Source organism: Rhinichthys klamathensis, unplaced genomic scaffold (genome assembly GCF_029890125.1).
Source record: "Rhinichthys klamathensis goyatoka isolate OS25496 unplaced genomic scaffold, OSU_Roscu_1.1 h1tg000280l_1, whole genome shotgun sequence".
Taxonomy (NCBI): domain Eukaryota; kingdom Metazoa; phylum Chordata; class Actinopteri; order Cypriniformes; family Leuciscidae; genus Rhinichthys; species Rhinichthys klamathensis.
The window spans coordinates 123,167-144,575 of record NW_026606799.1 but is presented as its reverse complement, the minus strand read 5'-3'; the positions used below and the strand labels follow the sequence as shown (position 1 = coordinate 144,575).

Below are 21,409 nucleotides of genomic sequence, written 5' to 3'. Positions count from 1 at the left end.
CTAATGCTGGATTCACACCATGTCGAAGTTACCGTAAAAAAATCGCTTTTTGAGTCGCTCTCGCGGTTCTTTGATGTCGTGTACCGATCGATCTGAACAGCGGCGCTTCAAGCCGAACACACCTTAAATCTGCAGTGGTCAGGTGGTACAGCGGCCACAAGGTACAAGTCGTAGCTCTCAGAAAATTGCAAATTCTACAAGCACATGAAGGCTTTTTGTGGTAATTACGACATGGCGTGAACGCACCTTAATGTTCCATCTTCATGTTCATTGTTTACATGTCAACGAAGCTGTAAAGTTGAATAAAGCTTTGCTTTTGATATACACTACCATTCAAAAATTATACTTTTATTCAGCAAGGATGCATTAAATTGAAGTTAAACATTTATAATGTTAGGAAACATTATATTTTAAATAAATGCTGTTTTTTTTTTACTTTCTGTTCATAAAGTCCTGAAAACATTTATTATGGTTTCTACAAAAATATTAAGCACAACTGTTTTCAACTTTTGATAATAATAAGAAATGTTTCTTGCGGACCAAATCTGCATACAAAACAGTTTTCACTTTTTCAATATTACAGAATTTTGTATCTAATTTTTTTGATTACTGTTTTGGTTTGCATACATTTAATAAATAAAATTTGAATGGTTGTGAACTTGGAAAGACACGCACTTCACACTCAGTAGATTTTTAGTTTCACCTGAAAGTACTTCACTCTTGACTTTATAAAAGCCACATGTATAGTATGCACATAATATGCTGAACACGTATGATCATGTACTGTATAGCTCAGTATACCGGTTTTATTTATGGATGGGTTTTTCATAAGTTTGTTTGTGTTTAAGATGGAAACCCCAAACCTAATCCCCAGTCCAGCTGGCTCTGTATTTAAGGTACCAGAGAAAAACGATCAAATCAAATTCTTAAAATCACCTCTGAATCTCTGCATGAAAATCTTCTTGTGCCAAATCAAAACTGCTTTTCAAAACTCGATCAAAAATCATCTTTCTCGATCAAATGGTTTTAGCCTATTTGGATCTTAGGTTGGAAAGTGTTCTTATTTTCTCTTGATCTCTCTACTCACACATTGATTCACACACTCCCTCGCTCCATATGTCGAAGCTGCTCTTGTGCTGTGTTTGTAATAACTAATCAGCTCTTGTTTCCTCAGCATGTCTAGAACTTGATCTTAGTTCATTGCATTGCTCATGATGTCTTGTCATCTGTCCATCTTTTCATCTTTTCATTTCTCATCCCTCTCTCCTCCGCTGGGTCTTAGTGGAAAGCATGAATTGGGAAAAGGAAAAGCTTTCTCCAAAGTGCTCACTGGTTATGAGCTATCAGCCAACGGAGTCAGTTTGAATCTGAGTCAGAATCAGACCAGTTTAGGTTTTGAGCACATTAACAGATACAGGGACAGAATAATGAATGGATGGATAGAGAGATTCATTGAGATGATTTGTAAATGTTAGGCAGTTGGATAAAGGAATTTCTATTTTATCAGTTGCAAACTTAAATTAGCATTAATCTAATATTTTGACCCGATAGAATAGCCTCGTGCCCATTGAGCTTTTAGACATGTCAGGGTTATATTTCACCACAAAGTCACATGAAAAGTAATAGAAATTGTAACATGAAGCCTTGTTTCAGTACCATTTTTGTATCAGTACAATATTTCCACAACAGTCAGTTAAGTGTTATTGTGTTAACTTATAATAAGTAATATTTCTGTTTTGCAGCAATGAGAATCGCCATTGAGAATCTCAAAAGTAAAATGCCCTGATCTTAAAATTCTGTCCGATACCAATATCCAGTAATTATTTTGATGATTGAAAATGGGCTGATAATTAAAATTCTATACTATTTTGTGTACAAAAGGTAACACTTTACTCGAAGAGATAGTTAACCCAAAAATGAAAAATCTTTCATCATATCCTCACCCTCAGATTTTTCCAAACCTGTATGAATTTCTTTCAGATATTTTCAGATATTTTGAAGAATGTCAGTAACCAAACAGTTGATGGAATTCTTTTACTTTCATAGAATTTTCTTTCCATACTCATGGAAAGAACTTTATACCTAAAAAAAAAAAAAATCCCAAAATATTATAATGCATTTATAATATTGGTTACAATTATTTATAAAAAAGATATAGATAATGCATTATATAGAAATAAAGGCTTTTAAGTACAGTGTTATAAAAACAAAAGTTTTTTAAACAATAAAATCAATTGTTTTTAATACTATAAGTGAATTTAGGCATCAAAACATTAGCATTATAATTGAAGGAATGAATGTATGATTTGCTTCCAATATTGGGCAATAATGGTACATTTAAAAATTAATAATATCAGCCATCTTAATGATCCTAAAAAACGTCTTATTTTTTCTCTTTATTTTTTGGTGAAATTTGACCTGGAAATGTTAACACTCGCTTATTTGAAGAGACGTAAATCCTTTAGAAGAGAAATGAATGAATAGATGGATAGATGCATAGACAGATCTTCTGACTGTTGGCTTTCACTGATTATTGAAGTTCCCGGAGGAGACAGAGGTGGAGCTGTTGTCTGTCACCATTGATGATCCTGCCCATTACCCATCATGCTCAGTGTTCAGTGCCCCTGGCACACCAGCTGTCTTTTCACCAACCATTCCCTTCCAGCCTGATGACAGTCGGCGGGACGACCTCTCCTCGACTTCATCAGAGGACTCGGACAAAGATGACGAGTTTGACAGGGAAAGGGCGCACAGCTATTATCGCAGACCAGGGTGCGTTAAACACAGCGCAAGCAAACACTCGACAAACACAATTACACGCTCCCTAAACTGATGGTCTGCATATTTGTGTTTCTCAGGGGCTCTCAGAGGAAATCATCTGCACTTTCTGCATTATTCAGCGAGCGCTGGCCCAACACACCCCCTCAGCGTGCAGGATTAGCTCCGCCCACTGAACGGAACATTGACTTTGAGCTGGACGTGCGTGTCGAGATTGACAGCGGCAAGTGTGTTCTGCACCCCAGCACCCAGCCAACTGAGCATGAAGATCTCGCAGTGAGGAGGTAAAGAAACAACCCAAAATGCCCACACATCACACATTTTGAAAATAAAACGAACTGCAGTGCTGCAGTAATGACATATTCTTGTAGGACAACATGGAAGTTAGTCACCCTGGTTCCCTCTACATAAACCCAATAGGATTTTTTTCAATGGCTTTTGGATTATTGCAGGTGATAACTTCTTGACCAACAAAAGATTGACATTTTTTGTTCATCATGATAATCTTTACAAGTAAACACAACTTTTATGAATTTTGAAGCTTAAATACAATCGGCAGAAGTAAAAATATAAACATAGGCCATAAACAAACTCCGACAACTTTTTCAGAGTTTATTTAAAAGCCAGTTTGAGTTAGAATAGTTTGCAATAGCATGGTTATAAAAGCAACGAGGCTGTGAAAGCGGACTGGTGTGTAGATGACTATTTATGTTCCGAACAACCTCATTTAGCCACTTGTCAGCAAAGACGAGTAAAAGCTTAAAATACACCAGTAATACCCCCTTGTGAATTTTAATGTCGTAGAATAAAACTTGAAAATATCTTGAGCTTGTGTTAACCACAGACCTTATTTCATGCATTTAACCAAAAAACCCATTGACTTTTAGGAACTGTAAGTGCTTAAATGCAAACACGTTTCCAGGTTTTGGCCTACAAGAAAACATCATCCATTCAGAGCTCTATTCTTCTGGATTTAATCTCGATCAGAGCTGTAAAGCCTTTCTGTGTGTCTAAAATGTCTCTCTGTTGTTTAGGAGTTGTGAGCGGAGCTCGAGGAGTCTGGATCAGGACTCTCCTCCTAAGAAGCGAAAGCTGCAGCACAGTTTAGGCTCCAGCTCTCATCTGCTGAATGCTAAGCGAGTACCTACCTCTCTGCAGAGCAAGACCAGTGACATTGAGACCACTGTCTTCTACATCCCTGGAGTGGATGTTAAGGTCTGCAGTGGATCTAATGATATGGTTTAAGTAAAGCCGATTGCACACAGAAGGATTTCAGCTACAATTTTTCAACCTGAGACTTAAGTTTTGGGTGTACCACCACATAAAACCCGCTCAAATACACTCATAGCCCTATAGATCTATTTCAATGCATTTGATTTGCACTTGGATTTATGCAACCAACATGTCTGATGGGTTACAATGCTCAACCGCTGCAATAAAACATGTTACAAATGTAAAACAGCAGTAAACCTAAATGGATGCAGTAATGTACACTTTTTATGATTGGTTAACTGTAGCACTCATTTTCCCCTCTCTGTCTGTTTACAGCTACATTACAACTCTAAAATGTTGAAGACGGAGTCGCCCGTTGCCTCGCGTGGATCTTCCCTTCCCAGAACCCTTTCCAAAGAGTCCAAACTGTATGGTATGAGAGACTCACCCGCACCACCAGCCTCAGGCCCTGGAAAGATTAACACACTCCTCCCTCCCCCTCCCCCACCCCCTCCTCTCCCTTCAGGTACACACTCTCTTCATCTGTCGTCCTCTGCCGCTGGCTTCCTGCATGCGCTTAGCCTCATCTCTGCACTGGAGCCCACAGCTCTGAGCTCGACTGTAGCGCATGACTATCTAGGAACAGTGTTCACAGTTGCCACTCTGCAGAATCTTTTTTCTGCTGTGGTTCTGTGTTGTTTTTAATGCTGATGTGACATTGCTTGGTTTGAGACAAGCTTCCATTATTAGTTGTTGTTATAATATTATTGGCAACAATTTTACTCTTTTTTTTTTTTTTTTTTTTTTTGGTTTATCTTGCTGATAGCAACTAAAACTAGAAAAATAAATCATAGCATATACAATACCGTTCAAAAGTTTGAAGTCCATCATATATATATATATATTTTTTTTTATAGAAGTCTCTTATGTTAACCAAGGCTGCATTTATTTGATCAAGAATACAGTAAAGAGTAATATTGTGAAATGTCAGTACAATAAAAAACTGTCATATTATATTTTAAAATGTAATTTATTCCTGTGATGCCAAGTTGAATCACACGATCCTTCAGAAATCATGCTAATAGGCTGATTTGCTGCTCAGGAAACATTTGCTAATAATATATATCAGTGTTGAAAACAGTTGTACTGGTTAACTGATTAAACTGATAATTACATTTTTTTTTTAGGATTCTTTGATGAATAGAAAGTTCAAAAGAGCAACAATTGTTTGAAATACAAATATTGTGTAACCTTATAAATGCTGTCACTTTTTTCAGTTCAATGTGTCCATGACCTGAATAAAAGTATTAATTGCTTTAAAAAAAATCTTACTGACCCCAAACTTTTAAACAGAAGTGTATAATAGTAAAAAAATATATATATATTAGTACATAGCGGTATAACCTCAGTAGTCACTTTGGATAAGAGCAAATGTAAATAAATATCAAGTAAACAAGCATCACTAACTATCACACATCCACAGAAATTACAAATATCTTGCCATTTACTTAGCCTCATGTTGCTCCGAGCTCAACACAAAATGGAGTTTAGGTTGATGTTCAAGCTTCTCTTTTCCATATAATGAAAGTAGATGGTGATATCTAGACACTACTATCCATTGATTGCTAGCTATTGATTGCGGTTGATTTTAAATAATTTTCTATTACCATAATTGCATTTTATGCTTGTGTTAAACAATTTGGGGTTTTTGTTTTTGCTGCTCTGTTGTGCTTCATGCATATTGCTTGCATGCTGGAGGTGAATTAGGTGCCAAATGGTTGCATCCTGCTCTGAATCTTTTGTTTTCATTGCATGATAAATTGGCAGCAAAGGATTGTTCTCAACTTTGTGTGTGTGTGTGTGTGTGTGTGTGTGTGCAGCTAAAGGGAAGCCGAGTGTAGGGGTGAAGATGGCTAAGCTGTATGCATGGGTAGCCCTACAGACATTGCCAGAGGAAATGGTCATCAGCCCATGTCTGCTGGACTTCCTGGAGAAAGCGCTGGAGACAATTCCCATCACACCAGTCGACAGGAACTACAGTAAGTGTGGTTTCAGATTTATCATTTGTCACTTGAATAACATATGATAAAATCACAATTCTGTGAGGTTTTTGTGTGTATACTTTATGCTGATATTAATATGTGTGTGTGTGTGTTTGTGTAGCCCTCAATGTTCCTGAGGAGGATGTTGGTCACTTTGATTCTGTGGATCCTTTGGAGGAGTCTCAGGTGTCTCTTGTGTCTTCTGCTGGAAATTCATACTCCTCCTTCCCTGTGGATGTGGTAGTTTATGTCAGGGTGCAGGTATACCAGCGTTCCTCCATTTGTACTCATTAGTGAATCTCAAAGCGGTCTGTTCATTTCATTGTGTTTGTTCCTCAGCCATCTCAAATCCGGTTCAGTTGTCTCCCCATGTCTCGAGTGGAGTGCATGCTGAAACTTCCCTCTCTGGACCTGGTATTCTCATCCAATAGGGGTGAACTTGAGCCCACCAGCGCCACCCATCCGTCAGAGGGCCAACACACGCCTTCCTCCACACCTCCATCGGTACACAATGCCAACAGAGTGCCTGGAAGCAAAGGTATGAATGTACGGTCACCGTTATCTTGCCAAGTAAGACATTTTCCTGGATCAACATTCCTGTCTAAAAATGTAGCCCTAACCCTACCTAGAAGTTATCCCTAAAATTAGAGGGAAATGATAGATGAATAACACTGATGTAGAAGCACCTATCCCTGGTTGTAAGCCTAAACTTGACATAAACTATAAACTTGTCTCTCAAATATCGTGGTTTGTATAAGCATTTGCTTCATGTGTCATAAAACCTGTGTTAGGTAAGTTACTCTAAAAAAGAATTTACTAGCTACTAATTACATCTTCAACAGCGTAATAAGTAATGCAATACTTTTTAGAGAGAGTTATTAGTACTCTAATCTTATCTAATTACTTTCTAAATCCCAAATCAACCTCGACCAGTTGAACAGTACAAGGAGAGATATGAAACTGCTCTTTTAATTCCTTCAAATAAATAAACATTAGACGTTAAATGTATTACTTTAATTAAAGCGATACGAAAATTCTTACATATAGCCCCTTTAAAGGGTGTGCTGACTAATGGTAATCTTTGTAACTTCTTCCATCCCTCAGGTCCATCTACAGGGTTAGGCAGTCCTCTGGGGCGGAGTCGCCACCACAGCAGCCAATCAGATCTAACAGGCCAACCGATTAACTCATCAGGTCTGAGTTTCACTGCCTGTATGTCAGATTTCTCACTGTATGTGTTTCATCCTTATGGAGCCGGCAAACAGAAGTCTGCAGTTACTGGCCTTCCACCTGGACCAGGACCACTGGGTGAGAGCCCATTGCAAAGACATTACTCAGAAATATTGTGATGGTTTATAAGTAGAATAAGCGTATATACTGTAAAGATAATTATAAGATTCTGGAGATGACTTTGGTTCTTTCAGGAGCAGTGGACGAAGAGGCCTCTTCAGTGACGGGCAGGAAAGATTCTCTCTCCATCAACTTGGAGTTTGTGAAAGTCAGTCTTTCCAGGATGAGACGTACAGGATGCCCAGCATTTATTGATACTTCCGTTGCTAGCAAGGGTGGGAAGATGGACACCACTCTTATCAACATCTCAGGTGAGTAATTCAAAATGATTACTGGGATATCCTTCAGGATGTCTGATTGTATCACCTTACTAAAGCCTTTTCCGGCTGTATGACACTACTGTTAAATGACTGTTCAAAAGTTTGGGGTCAGTAATGTGTCTTTTTTAAAGAAATGAATATTTTTATTCAGCAAGAAGGCATTAAATTGATTAGAAGTGACAGTAAATACATTTATAATGTTAAAAAGATTTCCATTTCAAATGTTCTTTTGAACTTTTGAATCCTGAAAACAAAAATATTAAGCAGCACAACTGTTCAAAATCGATTAATAATAGAAAGTGTTTCTTGCATTATTATACATCATTATATATTCCCAAATCAGCATATTAGAATAATTTCTAAAAGATATGTGACACTGAAGACGGGGGTAATGATGCTGAAAATTCAGCTTTGCTTTACCTGAATAAATTAAGTTTTAAAATATATTCAAATAGAAAATAAATATTATTACAATTTATAATAACTGACAATATTACTGTATTTTTGTGCATAAGAGACTTTTTTCACACAAAAAAAAAAAAACATGAAAAAGTCTTACCAACCCCAAACTTTTGACATGTAGTGTGTTTAACAATAAAATGCAATAAAAGGGAATCCTTCAGTTGCCTCAGTAACTAATTTGTGACACTGTGTGTTTGTCTTTCTTCTAGCGGTGTGTGATATCGGTTCTGCATCCTTCAAGTACGACATGAGGCGTTTGAGTGAGATTCTTGCGTTCCCAAGAGCTTGGTACCGCAGAAGCATTGCCAGGAGATTATTTCTAGGAGACCAGACCATTAACTTACCAGGTTATACATACTGTATATACTCTCAACATTACACAACTGTTCAAAAGTTTGGAATCACCATTAAGTTTTTGCAAGAAATGGATGCTTTTGTCACCAACAATTCAGTACCAAAAACAGCAACATAGTAAATCATTATTGAGATGTTAAATAGTGTGTTAAATACTTTTTATATATTTTTTCAATTGAAAAAGTTGTGCTACTGAAGTGTGGCAATCACAATAAAATGTTTTTCAGTTCCTGGAGTATTAAGTACACTTCCATTTCTGAAATCCATTTTTGGTATCAGGCATTTTATCAGTCTGTTGTTCTTTTGAGAGATGAAGGCTATTTCTTGCACTGCTGTCTAGAAAGAAGAAAGCAAACTGGATTTAACAATGACAGATGCCTGCTGGACAACAACACGCAGTTTGAGAAAGCGACCCCTCACTGGTGCTCAGCTGGCAGCTTCATTGAACTGTACCTGTCAAACAGCAGTGCACAATCTACAACAGTGAAGAGATGCCTTTTAGGCAGAGTTTAATAGACAAAACTAAATCTGAAACTAGAAAATAAGAGAAAAAGAGTGGAAAAGACAAAAGGATTGGATGAACCTAAGTTTGAGGTATTGAGCTGTTTAAAGGGATAGTTCACCCAGAAAGAACAATGAGGTTTGTTCTCGGCTTCTCGCACACACACACTTTCGTGTTTACTATATGTGGTGCGTTCTATGTATGTGTGTTTTAATGTGGGTATGATGAAAGCCTAAATTATATCTGTTCAGAATATAAAGCAATCATATCTCTTCACAAGACTTTGATTAAACCACTCCATTCATATGAATTTCGTTTTATGATGCATTTATGACCTTTTTGAATCTTCCAAGTTTTGGTTACTTGGGATATCTTTGTGTTTTGAAGATTAACTAATGGTTTTTGAGAGGTTTCTGTCCCTCCATTAAAAGTCCAAGTCGTATGGGTTTGCAACAACATACGGCTGAGTAAATGATGACCGAATTTTAATTTTTTGGACGAACTATCTCTTTAAGAATTGCTTCAGAAAGCATGTGATTAAACTTCACCTGGATATCTTAGGGTGTATTCACACCTGCCTTGTTTGGTTCGATTGAATCGAACTCTAGTTCGTTTCCACCCTTGGTGCGGACCTTTTGGGCAGGTGTGAATACAGCAATCGAACTCGGGTGCGGACCAAACAACCGAACCGAGACCCAGCTGAAGAGGTGGTCTTGGTATGGTTCCAAACGAACTCTGGTACGGTTCGTTTACGGTGTGGACATGAACCGACCCAATTGCAAGAAAGCACTGCGCCTTTGAGTTAACAGGCTTCCGTAGTCGGAGTTGCGTTATAGGAAAGTGATCTGTTGTAGCCTACATTACATCTGTTGCGCGTCTTTCTGCGCGTCGTGTGTGCATCATTGGAATGGAATGAATGAGTGTGTGCATCATTGGAATGGAATGAATGAGTGTGTGCATCATTCAGGACATTCACATACAGAGCGTTCTTTTTAGTCTAATCACGCATAGATGCAAAAAAAAAAAGCATTTGCAGTTCATATAATGTAACGATAGTTACAATACAAGGATGATCCTGCGTTAATTTACGTTAAGCCTTTTTTGCACTTCCTGATTTCCCTACTTGAGAATCCTTGTCCAATGAATGGACGACCTTAGCACACGTGTGGTTTTGTTTACAAATTTTGGTTCACTTGCAAAAAGAGCAGTGTGAAAGCGAACCATACCAACAAAAAAATATATATATATTATTTGGTCCGGACCAAAGCAAGTGAACTATCGGACTTTCCTGGTGTGAAATGAATACACCCTTAATAACACTGAGTCCAAACCTTTGAACAGTAATGTATACCTACTCGCCTGTCCCAGTCATCTTGCATCTTCAGATGAATGCTGGAAAGCATTGATGATAACTGCTGTAAAATGTGCTGTAGCCTCAGGTCCTGCCACGCCAGATTCTGTGGAGAGCATCGCACAGCACCTGTCTCCTGAGTCCAGCCGAAAAGCGTACTGGAGGACGTGGGACGGCCAATCCACTCAACACCCCTCCGTCTTTACTGATGCCACACCAAACCACGCGCACCTCAAATCACCCGCCACCGGACGTTCCCGCAGCGTGTCTGACTCTTCAGCACCGCGCAGAGGTACACATACATTCTGCTAGAGGTCTGATGATGATGTGCAGCTTTGTGGCTCTACCATCCTTATCTATTTAACCAATTGTCTGTGTGTGGGTCTCAACAGACTCTGTCACAAAGACCGCCATCCCGTCGTTTCGGAACGGAAAAGCAGCAGCAGCACAGCAGGGTTCGCCATGGGAGACTCTGGTGGTGTTCGCCATCAACCTTAAACAGCTTAATGTCCAGATGAACATGAGCAATGTCATGGGCAACAATACGTACGAGACCTACAGAATCTATTTGATTAGTGCAGCTGTTAACATGCTTAATATCTCTCTGTTTGATGTCTATTTATGTATGTATGTGTGTGCTTAAACAGTTGGACAACAAGTGGGCTGAAGAGTCAGGGCCGTCTGTCAGTGGGCAGTAACAGAGATCGTGAGATCAGCATGTCTGTCGGACTGGGTCGCTCCAAACTGGATTCCAAAGGAGGAGTGGTGGGTGGCAACATTGACGTAAACACACTGGAGATGGTCTGTAAGTATACTTTTAATAATTGATTTATTTAGAGAGAATGTATTCGCTTTAAAAACTGGTTATGTCAGTTTTTCCTGAATACTTATTTTCTCTAATTATCAGACATATTTCTGAAAGTGTTATAATAACCAGATACAACAGCTATCAAAACGCAATATATCAAAATTAGTACGTTCTGTTAAATGGTGTTCTACCATGGTCCATAAAATGAGTTAATTTAATGTCAAGTTAATATAATATTATAATATTTTTAGTATAATTTAATATTATATATGTATTATCATCAATTCATTATTTATTAATTAAATACAAATTTCCCATTTCAGATCTCAATTGAAACAACTGATTTTTAGAACCGACCCTGCACCCTATGGGGTTTTTTTATGATACTTTGCACACGGATGTAGTTCATACAAAAGAAAAACAATCTGTTGTACTTTTGTTTTATCGCAACTTTAAATACACTTAGAATTTATGAATTTAATTTAATTTTTAATTCTACTTTAAAACTCATGAGGGGAATTGCAAACGAAAAGGCTTTTTAAATTAATTTCTGTATGGCACAGAACTCTGCTGTCTGGTCATCCTCTTCAGTAACTGATAACCGATTGTTCTTCTAGCCCATATTTCAGAACATCCAAATCAGCAGCCCAGTCATAAGATTCAGATCACCATGGGCTCCACAGAGGCCCGGCTGGACTATATGGGCTCCAGCATATTAATGGGCATCTTCAGTAACGCTGACTTGCAACTACAGGATGAGTGGAAGGTGAACCTCTGCACGACTCAGGCCAGTCTATCTGAGAAAAGGTATAAGGACTGCCAATCATACTAGCTTATCAACTAATACCTCAACCATACCAAACATGCTCTGATGTGCATCTCCTCCAGTGAGATCTTTGTACATGGAGACCTGCAGTGGGACATATTCCAGGTGATCATCTCCCGCTCCACCACCCCTGACCTGATAAAGATCGGCATGAAGTTGCAGGAGTTCTTCACACAGCAGTTTGACACCAGCAAGCGAGCCCTGTCCACCTGGGGCCCGGTGCCCTACAATCCTCCCAAAACCCCGGTCATCAACATGGACAAAGGAGCAGCTGAACTCTGTTAGTGTGCTTGTGACCATTTTACTTTTACAATACAATTTTGTTGTTAATGAAATGACTAACATGAATCTCTTTTTCTCTCAGATATGGATGCAGCTCATCACAGACATTGGCCCAGTGTGCTGAAGATGGTGGCTGGATGTCACATTTCCCTCTTCCAGATGCCACTCCCAGAGGATGCTGTGCAGCTGGGCGGCTCGATGAGTCTCCATGGCAACCACATGACTCTGGCTTGTTTCCATGGGCCCAACTTCCGTTCCAAGTCCTGGGTGCTGTTCCACCTGGAAGAGCCCAATATCGCCTTCTGGACTGAAGCACAAAAGATCTGGGAGGATGGTACAGACACAGTGCTGGTTTTCCGTCCGTCCGTCCATCCATTCATCCATCATTTGCCTTTTCATAAATTGCAACTAACAGTTTTTTTTTTTTTTTTTTTTTGTCTAGGCTCCAGTGATGATTCTACATATATAGTTCAAACCCTTGACTTTCACCTTGGGCATAATACCATGGTAACCAAGCCTTGTGGTGCTCTGGAGAGCCCAATGGCAACCATCACTAAGGTTACCCGTCGTCGTCATGAAAACCCCCCGCATGGGGTGGCTACAGTCAAAGAGTGGTTTAACTATGTCACTGCCATGAGGAACGAAGGTAAATGTTGCACACTCAATGGCTCTGTTCCAAACCTAGTGAGCTGTCTTGCAGTCTTTTGCCTATATTCTAATATCGTAAATATTCTGGTTGACACTTCACCATAGGTTGTGGTATTGCAAAAAAAAATAAAAAAAAATGATGCGGCGATATTTTCTAGGTGACAGATGAAATAGACACAATTCCTGCTTAAAAAAACAAAAACATTTATTAAAAAATAATTAATTAAATAAGTTAATACACCCCAGTTTGCAGGAAGTGGAGATCAACAGTAAGTACTTTTTCTTCACCTATGGTTACTATGGAAATTATGATAAAATGATCTGTCGACTAGCTTAGCTAGACTAAGACGAGATGATGACGAGACGACAATAAGGTCATTAAACGATAACTGTGGCTATATCAACATGCAATATTGTTGATGTATAAAAAGACAACACTAAAATGTAGTGAAAAAATGTAAACTTTACAAAAATATTTCAGACTGCTGTTCAAGCGTCTACTATAAGCTTTCATGTTTGCAGTTGTTGATAGTTTGAATCCCCCAATCAGAGCTTTTCTGTTAAAAGAATGCATTTTCTGCCCGAAGTTTAACTTAATCTTTGGAATCTGGCAACCATGCGCACACACTCTCTCTACACTGATTACAGTCTCTCTCACCTCCCTACACCTATAGCATACTAGTAGTATATTTTTCCCTCCATTTCTATAAATATTGCTATAATATCGTTATCATGGCCACGATAATCATGTAGTGAAAATCTGATATCGTGACAGCCCTATCCCTCACGTGAACCTCACAGGAGAGTAGATTTTAAAATCATTTTCATCATTTCAATTTTTTCATTTCATGTTGCTAAGCTTCAAAAATATATACTTTAAAATTTACCCAAAGTTATAATCTATCTTGTCAGAGCTGTCATATATATAATAGGTGTTTGAGCAAGGGCTCCAACATATGGTGCAGTTGCGAATGACCGGAGCTTGAGACCCAGTTCGAGGTCCTTTCCTGGTTGTAGAAAAGCCATTGCATGGGCAGCACACCAATGATTCCATTTTTACAAAACTTTCATGGCCCCCAGAACAGAGCCTCTGCTTTTTTTTAATTCTAGGTTCATGCATTCTTTCTTTATCAACACTTGAATGTGGGTGTTTTATTTAAAAAGCAACATTTTTAACAAAAAGCTGAGAAAATAGTGTTTTTTCGAAGACTACAACGTGCAAAGCAAGGCTTTTATCCCTGATTTCTGCTCCTTTTTTGGTTGTTTTGATCAGGAGATTCAGTACTCTTTCAGAAGTTGGGTAATAGCGCCCCCTACCGTATAACAGTGAAAACACATCAATTACATCAATGTTGGAGAAGCGTTGTGTCATAAATCACGGAAAATTTCGTCAATGGTGGGGAAATAGATAAAATGCTGTCTATATAGGCAGCTAACTAAGTTTTTAGAACAGAGCTAGTGCTGAGCAGCAGACACATGTTTATGATTACCATATTTGCCGTTCTTGAAATGGAATATTTTTATTTTCTCTTTTCTTGCGTCAGAGCTGAACTTGTTGCGTAACGTGGATGCAAACAACTCAGAAAGCGGCGCAGCAGCAAAGAGCTCCAGCCTTCTGAGCGGCTTCAGGGGCTCCTCCAGCTACAACCACGAAACCGAGACCATCTTCGCCCTTCCCAAAATGCAACTCGAGTTCAAATCCATTCATGTACAAGACCCAGAGGAACCTTCTCTCAGTGGTACAGACTAATAACCTGCCAGATGTGTATATTCTGGTAGCCTCTGGCAGCTACATTATTATTATTATTATTCCTAAGGTTGCTAGACGCTTGTGAAGCTTGTATAGTATGAAACCTCGCTGACTCTGAGCTGTGTTGCAGATGCCGGCAGTAAGCCTAAAGTGGAGTGCAGTGTGGTCACCGAGTTCACCGACCACATCTGTGTCACCATGGATGCAGAGCTCATCATGTTCCTGCATGACCTGGTGTCAGCATACTTGAAAGAAAAGGAGAAAGGTGAGATTATGAAATCCAGATTCACTCGGTTTCCCTTCTTCATAAATGTGCCTTGTCACTGAGCATGTGCTTGTGTTGCAGCTCTCTTCGCCCCGCGCATCTTCGCATCTCGACCTGGTCAGAAGAGCCCCACCGCGCAGCAGGATGAAGCGTCATCAGAGAAGAAGGAAAATGAAGAGGTGGTGAACTACGCCACAGTGGACTGGAGAGAGTTCCTCTGCAACACATGGCATCTGGAGCCCACACTACGGTAACACTGCGGTCACATGACCTCAACTCATGTTCCTTACAGACCTTTCTGATGTCTCAAGTCAAATAGACTTATGTTAAAGGTGCTCTACGTAACTTTTAGCGGCCTCTAGTGGTGATGTTTCAGATTGCAACCAAATTTTACAAGAGCGCTCGTGCTCAAACTCATAGAGAATACCGTCTATTACGCAAATATCTCGGCGAATACTAGACGGATTCGGCGAGCACCGGGCTCGTTGGGACCATCTAGTCGAGCTGAAAAGAACCATATAAGTTCCATAGTTTTTGGTGGTGTTTTCGCGGAGATATTAGCAGAAAACAATAGGTTACTGTCGTAACCCCGGTTCTCTGAAACATCGAGTGGAGAGATCCACCTATGGGAAGGGCATCCGTACCTGACCTCTGCAGAAGCATCCAATTGCACCAAGTCTGGCTAACAGACAGAAGCGCGCAGCCAATGCCAGGTGAGGCCACACCCCCTTACCTACGGGCATATCACAGCTGGGCGCGCTGCTATTCCTCAGTAAGTATATTCGCTTCTCGTGCGGCAAGCGGGGCAAAGCTGGTGGATCTCTCCACTCTATGTTTCAGAGAACCGGGGTTACGACAGTAACCTATTGTTCTCTTTCATCATCTCGTTTCGAGATCCACCTATGGGAGAGACATGGACAGCTCCCCGATTGCCCAATACACTCACAGTGAGGTTCTGAAGGCCAGAGAAGGACGGTCACCTCAGAGACGTCCCACAAACATGACCCTGCAAGTTTTCCGCCACACTAACTGCTGTGGACAAGCAGGGCATGAAACATGCATGAGACACATACATGATAATGGCCCCCGCACCACCAATGCACATAGCTAAACCCAAGAAGGAATGCGAATGCTTGGTGACAGGAATGAACATGGCCAGCCGGCCCATTCACTCCTCGTTGGTTAACCAAACGAGGCTGTGGGAAAGGGCTAAGAGGACCCTACCCCTAGGACCGAGTGTGCCACCGAAGTTCTGGTGACATCCAACCGGTAGTAACGCTCAAAGGTATGAGGAGAGGCCCCGCTGGCCGCGGAGCAGATGTCCTGCAGTGGCACTCCCCTGAACAAAGCCCAAGAGGCGGCTAAGCCCCTTGTGGAATGAGCTCTGATGCCCCTTGGGGCTGCACTCCCTTTGCTTCCTAAGCCATAGTAAAGCGTCCACAAGCCAATGTGAGAGGCATTGCTTTGAAATGGGACTCCCCTTGTGCAGGGGAGCCCTTGAAACAAAGAGCTGGTCGCTCTTGCGGAAAGCACTGGTCCTGGTCATTATGCTTGCAGAGCACGGACGGGACACAGAGCATTCAGCCCCTGATCCTCCGGGGAGGCAAAGGGTGGAGGGTGAAAAGCGGATAGCTCCAAAACCTCCGACGTGAACGCAGGGAAGCATTTCGGCATGAAGGCCGGGTTAGGCTTAAGGAAAACCTTATCTCCACTTAGGGAGAATTTGGCGCACGAGGGGTGAACCGAGAGTGCATGTAGCTCACTGACCCGTTTAGCAGATGCCAAGGCCGAGAGCAAAGCTGTCTTGAGGGACAGCAGCTTAAGGGAAATACTCCCCAGAGGCTCAAAAGGATACAGAGACCGCGTTTCCAGCACCATGGAGAGGTCCCACTCTGGGACAGATTCAACAGATCTCCTGATGACCAGCAAAGAGCGGCGTGCACCCTCCATAAATCTGCGGGTTAGAGGGTGCTGCCTGACGGTGGAGCCCCAAAACCCACATGACAGGCTGAAATCGCAGCCAGGTAGACCTTAATAGTGGAAAAGGACCTGCCTCTTTCCATGAGGTCTTGCAGGAAACACAAAATAACAGGCACCGAGCACTGATAAAATGTGAAACCACGCCCATCATACCACCCTTCGAACACTTGCCACTTACAGCCATATAGGGATCGCGTGGAAACGGCCCTAGCCTTCTGAGTAGTGGCGATTACACGCGGCGGGAGCCCCAGTGCATTTTGGTTCGTCCTCTCACGGGCCAGGCCCAGAGAGCCACCCTGTCCGGGTGGGGGTGGTAAATCTCCCCGTTGGCTTGGGACCGTATGTCCGTGCGAGGGGGGAGGCGCCATGGCTCGGCGTATAACAGAGGGATTATCTCTGCCAGCCATGGGGCTTTGGGCCACCTGGGTGCTATCAGAATGAGAGACAGGCCGTGCTCTCTCACCCTGGCCAGTGTGAAAATTATCAGGCACAGGGGCGGAAAAGCATACAACAGCACTTTGGGCCATGGGTGGGCCAGTGCGTCTGCCCCGAGGGGCGCGTCCATGTCCTTTAGCGAGAAGAACATAGGACAATGGTGATTTTCGCACGAGGCGAAAAGATCTACGGCTGCCTGTCCAATCTCATCCATAACCTCTCCACTATCTGCGGGTGAAGACGCCAATCCCCGTGGATTGGGTTTCCCCTCGATAGCAGATCCGCGCCTCTGTTCCGAATGCCCGGGACATGAGTCACGCGTAATGACAGAAAAACCTGTCTGCTCCACACCAAAAGCCTGTAAGCTAGAGCGTGGAGTTTCGACGAGCGCATGCCACCCTGACGGTTGATATAAGCCACTACCCTGGTATTATCGCACCGTACTAGAACAGAATGTCCCTGCAGGCAAGGCAGAAAATGATTCAGAGCTTTCCAAATAGTAAAAGCTCTAAATAGTTAATGTGCGCTGAACGTAGTCTGCTCAGCCACAGACCGTTCACCGTTCTGCCTTCCTGGGTGGTTCCCCAGCCTGTTAAGGACGCATCTGTCGTCAAAACTTTTCGCATCGTACCGTCCCCAGGGGGGGTTCCCCGTGCGTAAAAGTTCTCGCTCTCCCAATGGCGCAAGGCCGCCGAGCAGGCGCGCGTCATCGTTACCGAGCGGCAGAGATCGCAAATCGGGCTGAAATGTAGTGTACAAAACCCATTTCGTGAACGTTCTCATTCTCAGGAGACCAATGGCACAACTTGGATAGATGAAGCCATGAGATCCTGCAGCCTGAGGCATGTGCGATATTGTACTCTCGCCCCTTCACTGAACTGAGACAGACAGTCCATCAGCGAGCGAACGCGCTCTTGAGAGAGACGCGCTCGCATGGAGACTGAGTTCAATTCCAAGCCCAGGAAAATCACATTCTGACTGGGAGTCAGATTGTTTTCGCTCGCATTCACCTTGAACCCGAGGGATGTGATGTGCGCGAGCACCCGGCCGGTGTCCAGCGACACCTTCTCCTTTGATTTGGCTATGATGAGCCAGTAAGTCAGAATTCTCAGCCCTGATAGTCTCAGGGGCGCCACGCCCACCTCCGCACACAGACAGAAAGTTCGGGGACTCAAATTGCGCCCGAACGGAAGAACTGTGAATTCGTAACAAACGCCTTGGTAGGCGAAACGAAGATATTTCCTGTGTGGAGGGTAGATGCTTATGTGAAAGAAAGCATCTTTCAGATCGACTGATGTGAACCAGTCGTTCTGCTTTATGGCACAGGCGAGAGAGGCTTGTGTCACATTCTGAAATTGAATTTCCTCAAATGTTTGTTCAACACTCGAAGGTCCAATATAGGGCGGGGGGGCGCCACGCCTTTTGGAACATGAAAATACCAGGAATAAAAACCATGATTTATCAGATTGGGTGGCACCATCTGAATCGCTCCCTTGTTAGGAGGGAGGAAATTTCCTCTTTCAGAATGTGTGAGGCGTTTTCTTCTGTGTGAGAAGAGAGAACGCCGTTGAAATGCGGAGGTTTTATTGCAAACTGCAGCTTGTAACCCTGGGTTACAGTACGCAAAAACCCACTCGGGCGCTGAAACGGCTTGCCAAGCCGCTTTGTGACTCGCGAGGGCCCCCGCTCGGGCCGGAGCGGAGCTGTATGGGCCCAGCTGGTTCATTTGTGATGCAAAGGCGCCATCTAGTGGGAACACTAGAGGCGACATGCAGGGGTTTGGAGGGATTTCCTCTCTCTGCAGTGAGAAGTTTTCTTTGCGGAGAGAGGTCTTCTCTCCAAAACGAATTCATTTGATTCGTAGCTTGTGTGTTTTGTGTTGGGCAAACACTGGGGCCGAAGCCTTTATTGACAGAGTGAGGGAAACATAGTGTGGTGTCCACTGTGCTGAACTTTCCCTCACAAGGTGCCCCCAAAAGTGGGAAAAACACATATCTCCTGAACACATGAACTGGGCAGTCTCAAGTGCAGGCAGAAAAATAATATCCGCGGAGAGAGATACTCTCTCTGTAACGGATTTATTTAATGCGGGTTTTTTTTCTTTTCTTTAAGTGTTATTTAGTTATGTGTGTGTTTTGTGTTGGGGAACACAGGGGCCTTACACACACAACGTCCACTAAAAACACATCGGCTGGACAGCCGCAACTGAGCTGTGTGAGCCCAGTTGGTTGATTTATGAGGCAATGGCGACCTCTTGTGGACGGACTCAGGGCGACATGCATGGGATCAGAGAGATTTGCTCTCTATGTTGCCGCTGGCAGATATATAAATCTGCACGAATTCATTTGATTCGTTTATTAAATGTGTTGTTTAGTAATGTGTGTGTTTTGTGTTGGGAAACACTGGGGCCGAAGCCTTTAATAACTGGGTGAGGGGAACCAAGTGCGTGCGGTGTGGTAACACTGCTATGTACTTTTCCTCACGACAGCCCCCTCCCCCGTAACTTGTTGTTGGGGGGGTGGGAGGGGGACACACACACACAACGTCCACTAACATACGGGCTGGGCAGCCACGAGAGGGGATTAACCGACCGTAGGTGGGAGACCCTGTTAGTTAACGTTACTCCCAATGGTCGAACAACAGGCAGGCCGCTTGCGTTCGGGACCGCCTTCCTAGGAAGGCATAAATTGAAAACCTCAACACGTAATCGTAACAAATCAAGGCCCGTGAGACCGTGTTAACAGTCTAGCGGGACGCTCCAGCCGTTCAGACTGGGCGGTGGTCCCAGCGTTTACCCGTCGTACATATTCCTATCCTGGTCGGTGGCGCTCTGTGGAGCTGGCCACACAATGTTGAGACGAACGGCCGCTCGCTCACAAACTTCCAGGAGGATGGACGGAGGCAAAGCCGCGTGAACGCTAGCCTAGGGAACGCTAAAAGGACCGCGTCATCCCCGTCGCCGGAACCGACCGGTTCGTCAGCGAGAGTGAGGTTTTCCCGTGAAGATGTCCTCTTCAGGGAATGCGGATTGGGCTGATGTCAGCTCAAATATTTTAGAGAGGTGGCGCTCCGGGAGTCCCCCGGTAGCGCGTCATCATCACCGTGTCTCTCCTCCGAGTCAGAAAGGCCGAGCACGGCGCGCTGTGTCGTGCAACTAAAAGCCGGCTTAGTAAAAGCTACATGGGCAGCAATTACAATGACCGCAATTCCCCGGGTTCTCCAAAGCTTGAGCGTGTTAAGCCCAAGTAGACCGCGCAGAACGAGAGGGTCCTTATAGCGGCGATGAGAGCACCACACGCGGCCGGGCAGGCTCGTCGTGATAGGCTGTTCCCCGGGGGAAGCGGCTGTTTAGACGGTCACATAGCCATGGGTGGGCCAGCGGTGAAGAACTCGGAAAAATCCGTGGCGGGCAGCCATGTAAAGGAGGAGCAGGTGAAGGACAGCGAGAGCTCGGGCGGCTCCGGATGCAAAAAACACAGCGGATAGGCTGAAGAAACGACTGTCACTCACGTCTGGCGGAGGCTGATCTGGCGATATGTCCTCCTGAAGACTCGAAAGTGAGCAGCGTAACGTTAATCCAACCGAACTGTGTCAATGCAGAGATCGCGAGAAGCGAATGTCAACTGAGGAATAGCAGCGCGCCCAGCTGTGATATGCCCGTAGGTAAGGGGGTGTGGCCTCACCTGGCATTGGCTGCGCGCTTCTGTCTGTTAGCCAGACTTGGTGCAATTGGATGCTTCTGCAGAGGTCAGGTACGGATGCCCTTCCCATAGGTGGATCTCGAAACGAGATGATGAAAGAGAACCATCGGGCGCGCTGCAAAATTGCGGACGCCGGTGACGTCACGATCTCAGAAGAAAATTGCTCGTATCTCTGGAACGCAAAGACCCAGAGAGCTCAAATTCGGGGGAGGAGGTCCCAGGGGAACCCTTGCCCGAACGCTAGAGTGGCGGGCCTCGGGGATGCCCCCTACCGGATCGCCGTTCGCTGGGACCCCCGATTTCGAACGGCTATAACTCGGGGAGCCGGGCGAGTTGGACCTCGGGGGTGGGCTCGTTCGAAAGGCCCCATCCAGCACTACGAACGATTAGAGTCTTGGGAATA

At 43.2% G+C, this 21,409-nt stretch overlaps 1 protein-coding gene across 14 annotated transcripts in view; it reads left to right on the top strand.

Annotated features, from left to right (window-relative positions):
- kiaa1109 (KIAA1109 ortholog) overlaps positions 1-21,409 on the top strand; it is a 67,197-nt gene that overhangs the window by 44,106 nt on the left and 1,682 nt on the right. For 5 of the 14 annotated variants that reach the window (XM_056269014.1, XM_056269019.1, XM_056269008.1 and 2 more), the window contains 21 exons: positions 849-896; positions 2,540-2,772; positions 2,859-3,062; positions 3,813-4,017; positions 4,327-4,516; positions 5,871-6,029; positions 6,154-6,293; positions 6,372-6,570; positions 7,137-7,340; positions 7,457-7,633; positions 8,314-8,451; positions 10,394-10,603; positions 10,704-10,857; positions 10,959-11,116; positions 11,737-11,926; positions 12,008-12,225; positions 12,310-12,561; positions 12,670-12,873; positions 14,420-14,614; positions 14,756-14,890; positions 14,972-15,140. In XM_056269014.1, coding sequence (XP_056124989.1) covers positions 849-896; positions 2,540-2,772; positions 2,859-3,062; positions 3,813-4,017; positions 4,327-4,516; positions 5,871-6,029; positions 6,154-6,293; positions 6,372-6,570; positions 7,137-7,340; positions 7,457-7,633; positions 8,314-8,451; positions 10,394-10,603; positions 10,704-10,857; positions 10,959-11,116; positions 11,737-11,926; positions 12,008-12,225; positions 12,310-12,561; positions 12,670-12,873; positions 14,420-14,614; positions 14,756-14,890; positions 14,972-15,140 — 3,782 coding nt within the window. The remainder of the gene's footprint in view (positions 1-848; positions 897-2,539; positions 2,773-2,858; positions 3,063-3,812; positions 4,018-4,326; positions 4,517-5,870; positions 6,030-6,153; positions 6,294-6,371; positions 6,571-7,136; positions 7,341-7,456; positions 7,634-8,313; positions 8,452-10,393; positions 10,604-10,703; positions 10,858-10,958; positions 11,117-11,736; positions 11,927-12,007; positions 12,226-12,309; positions 12,562-12,669; positions 12,874-14,419; positions 14,615-14,755; positions 14,891-14,971; positions 15,141-21,409) is intronic. The other 9 variants (XM_056269017.1, XM_056269016.1, XM_056269021.1 and 6 more) reach the window with 9 other exon arrangements.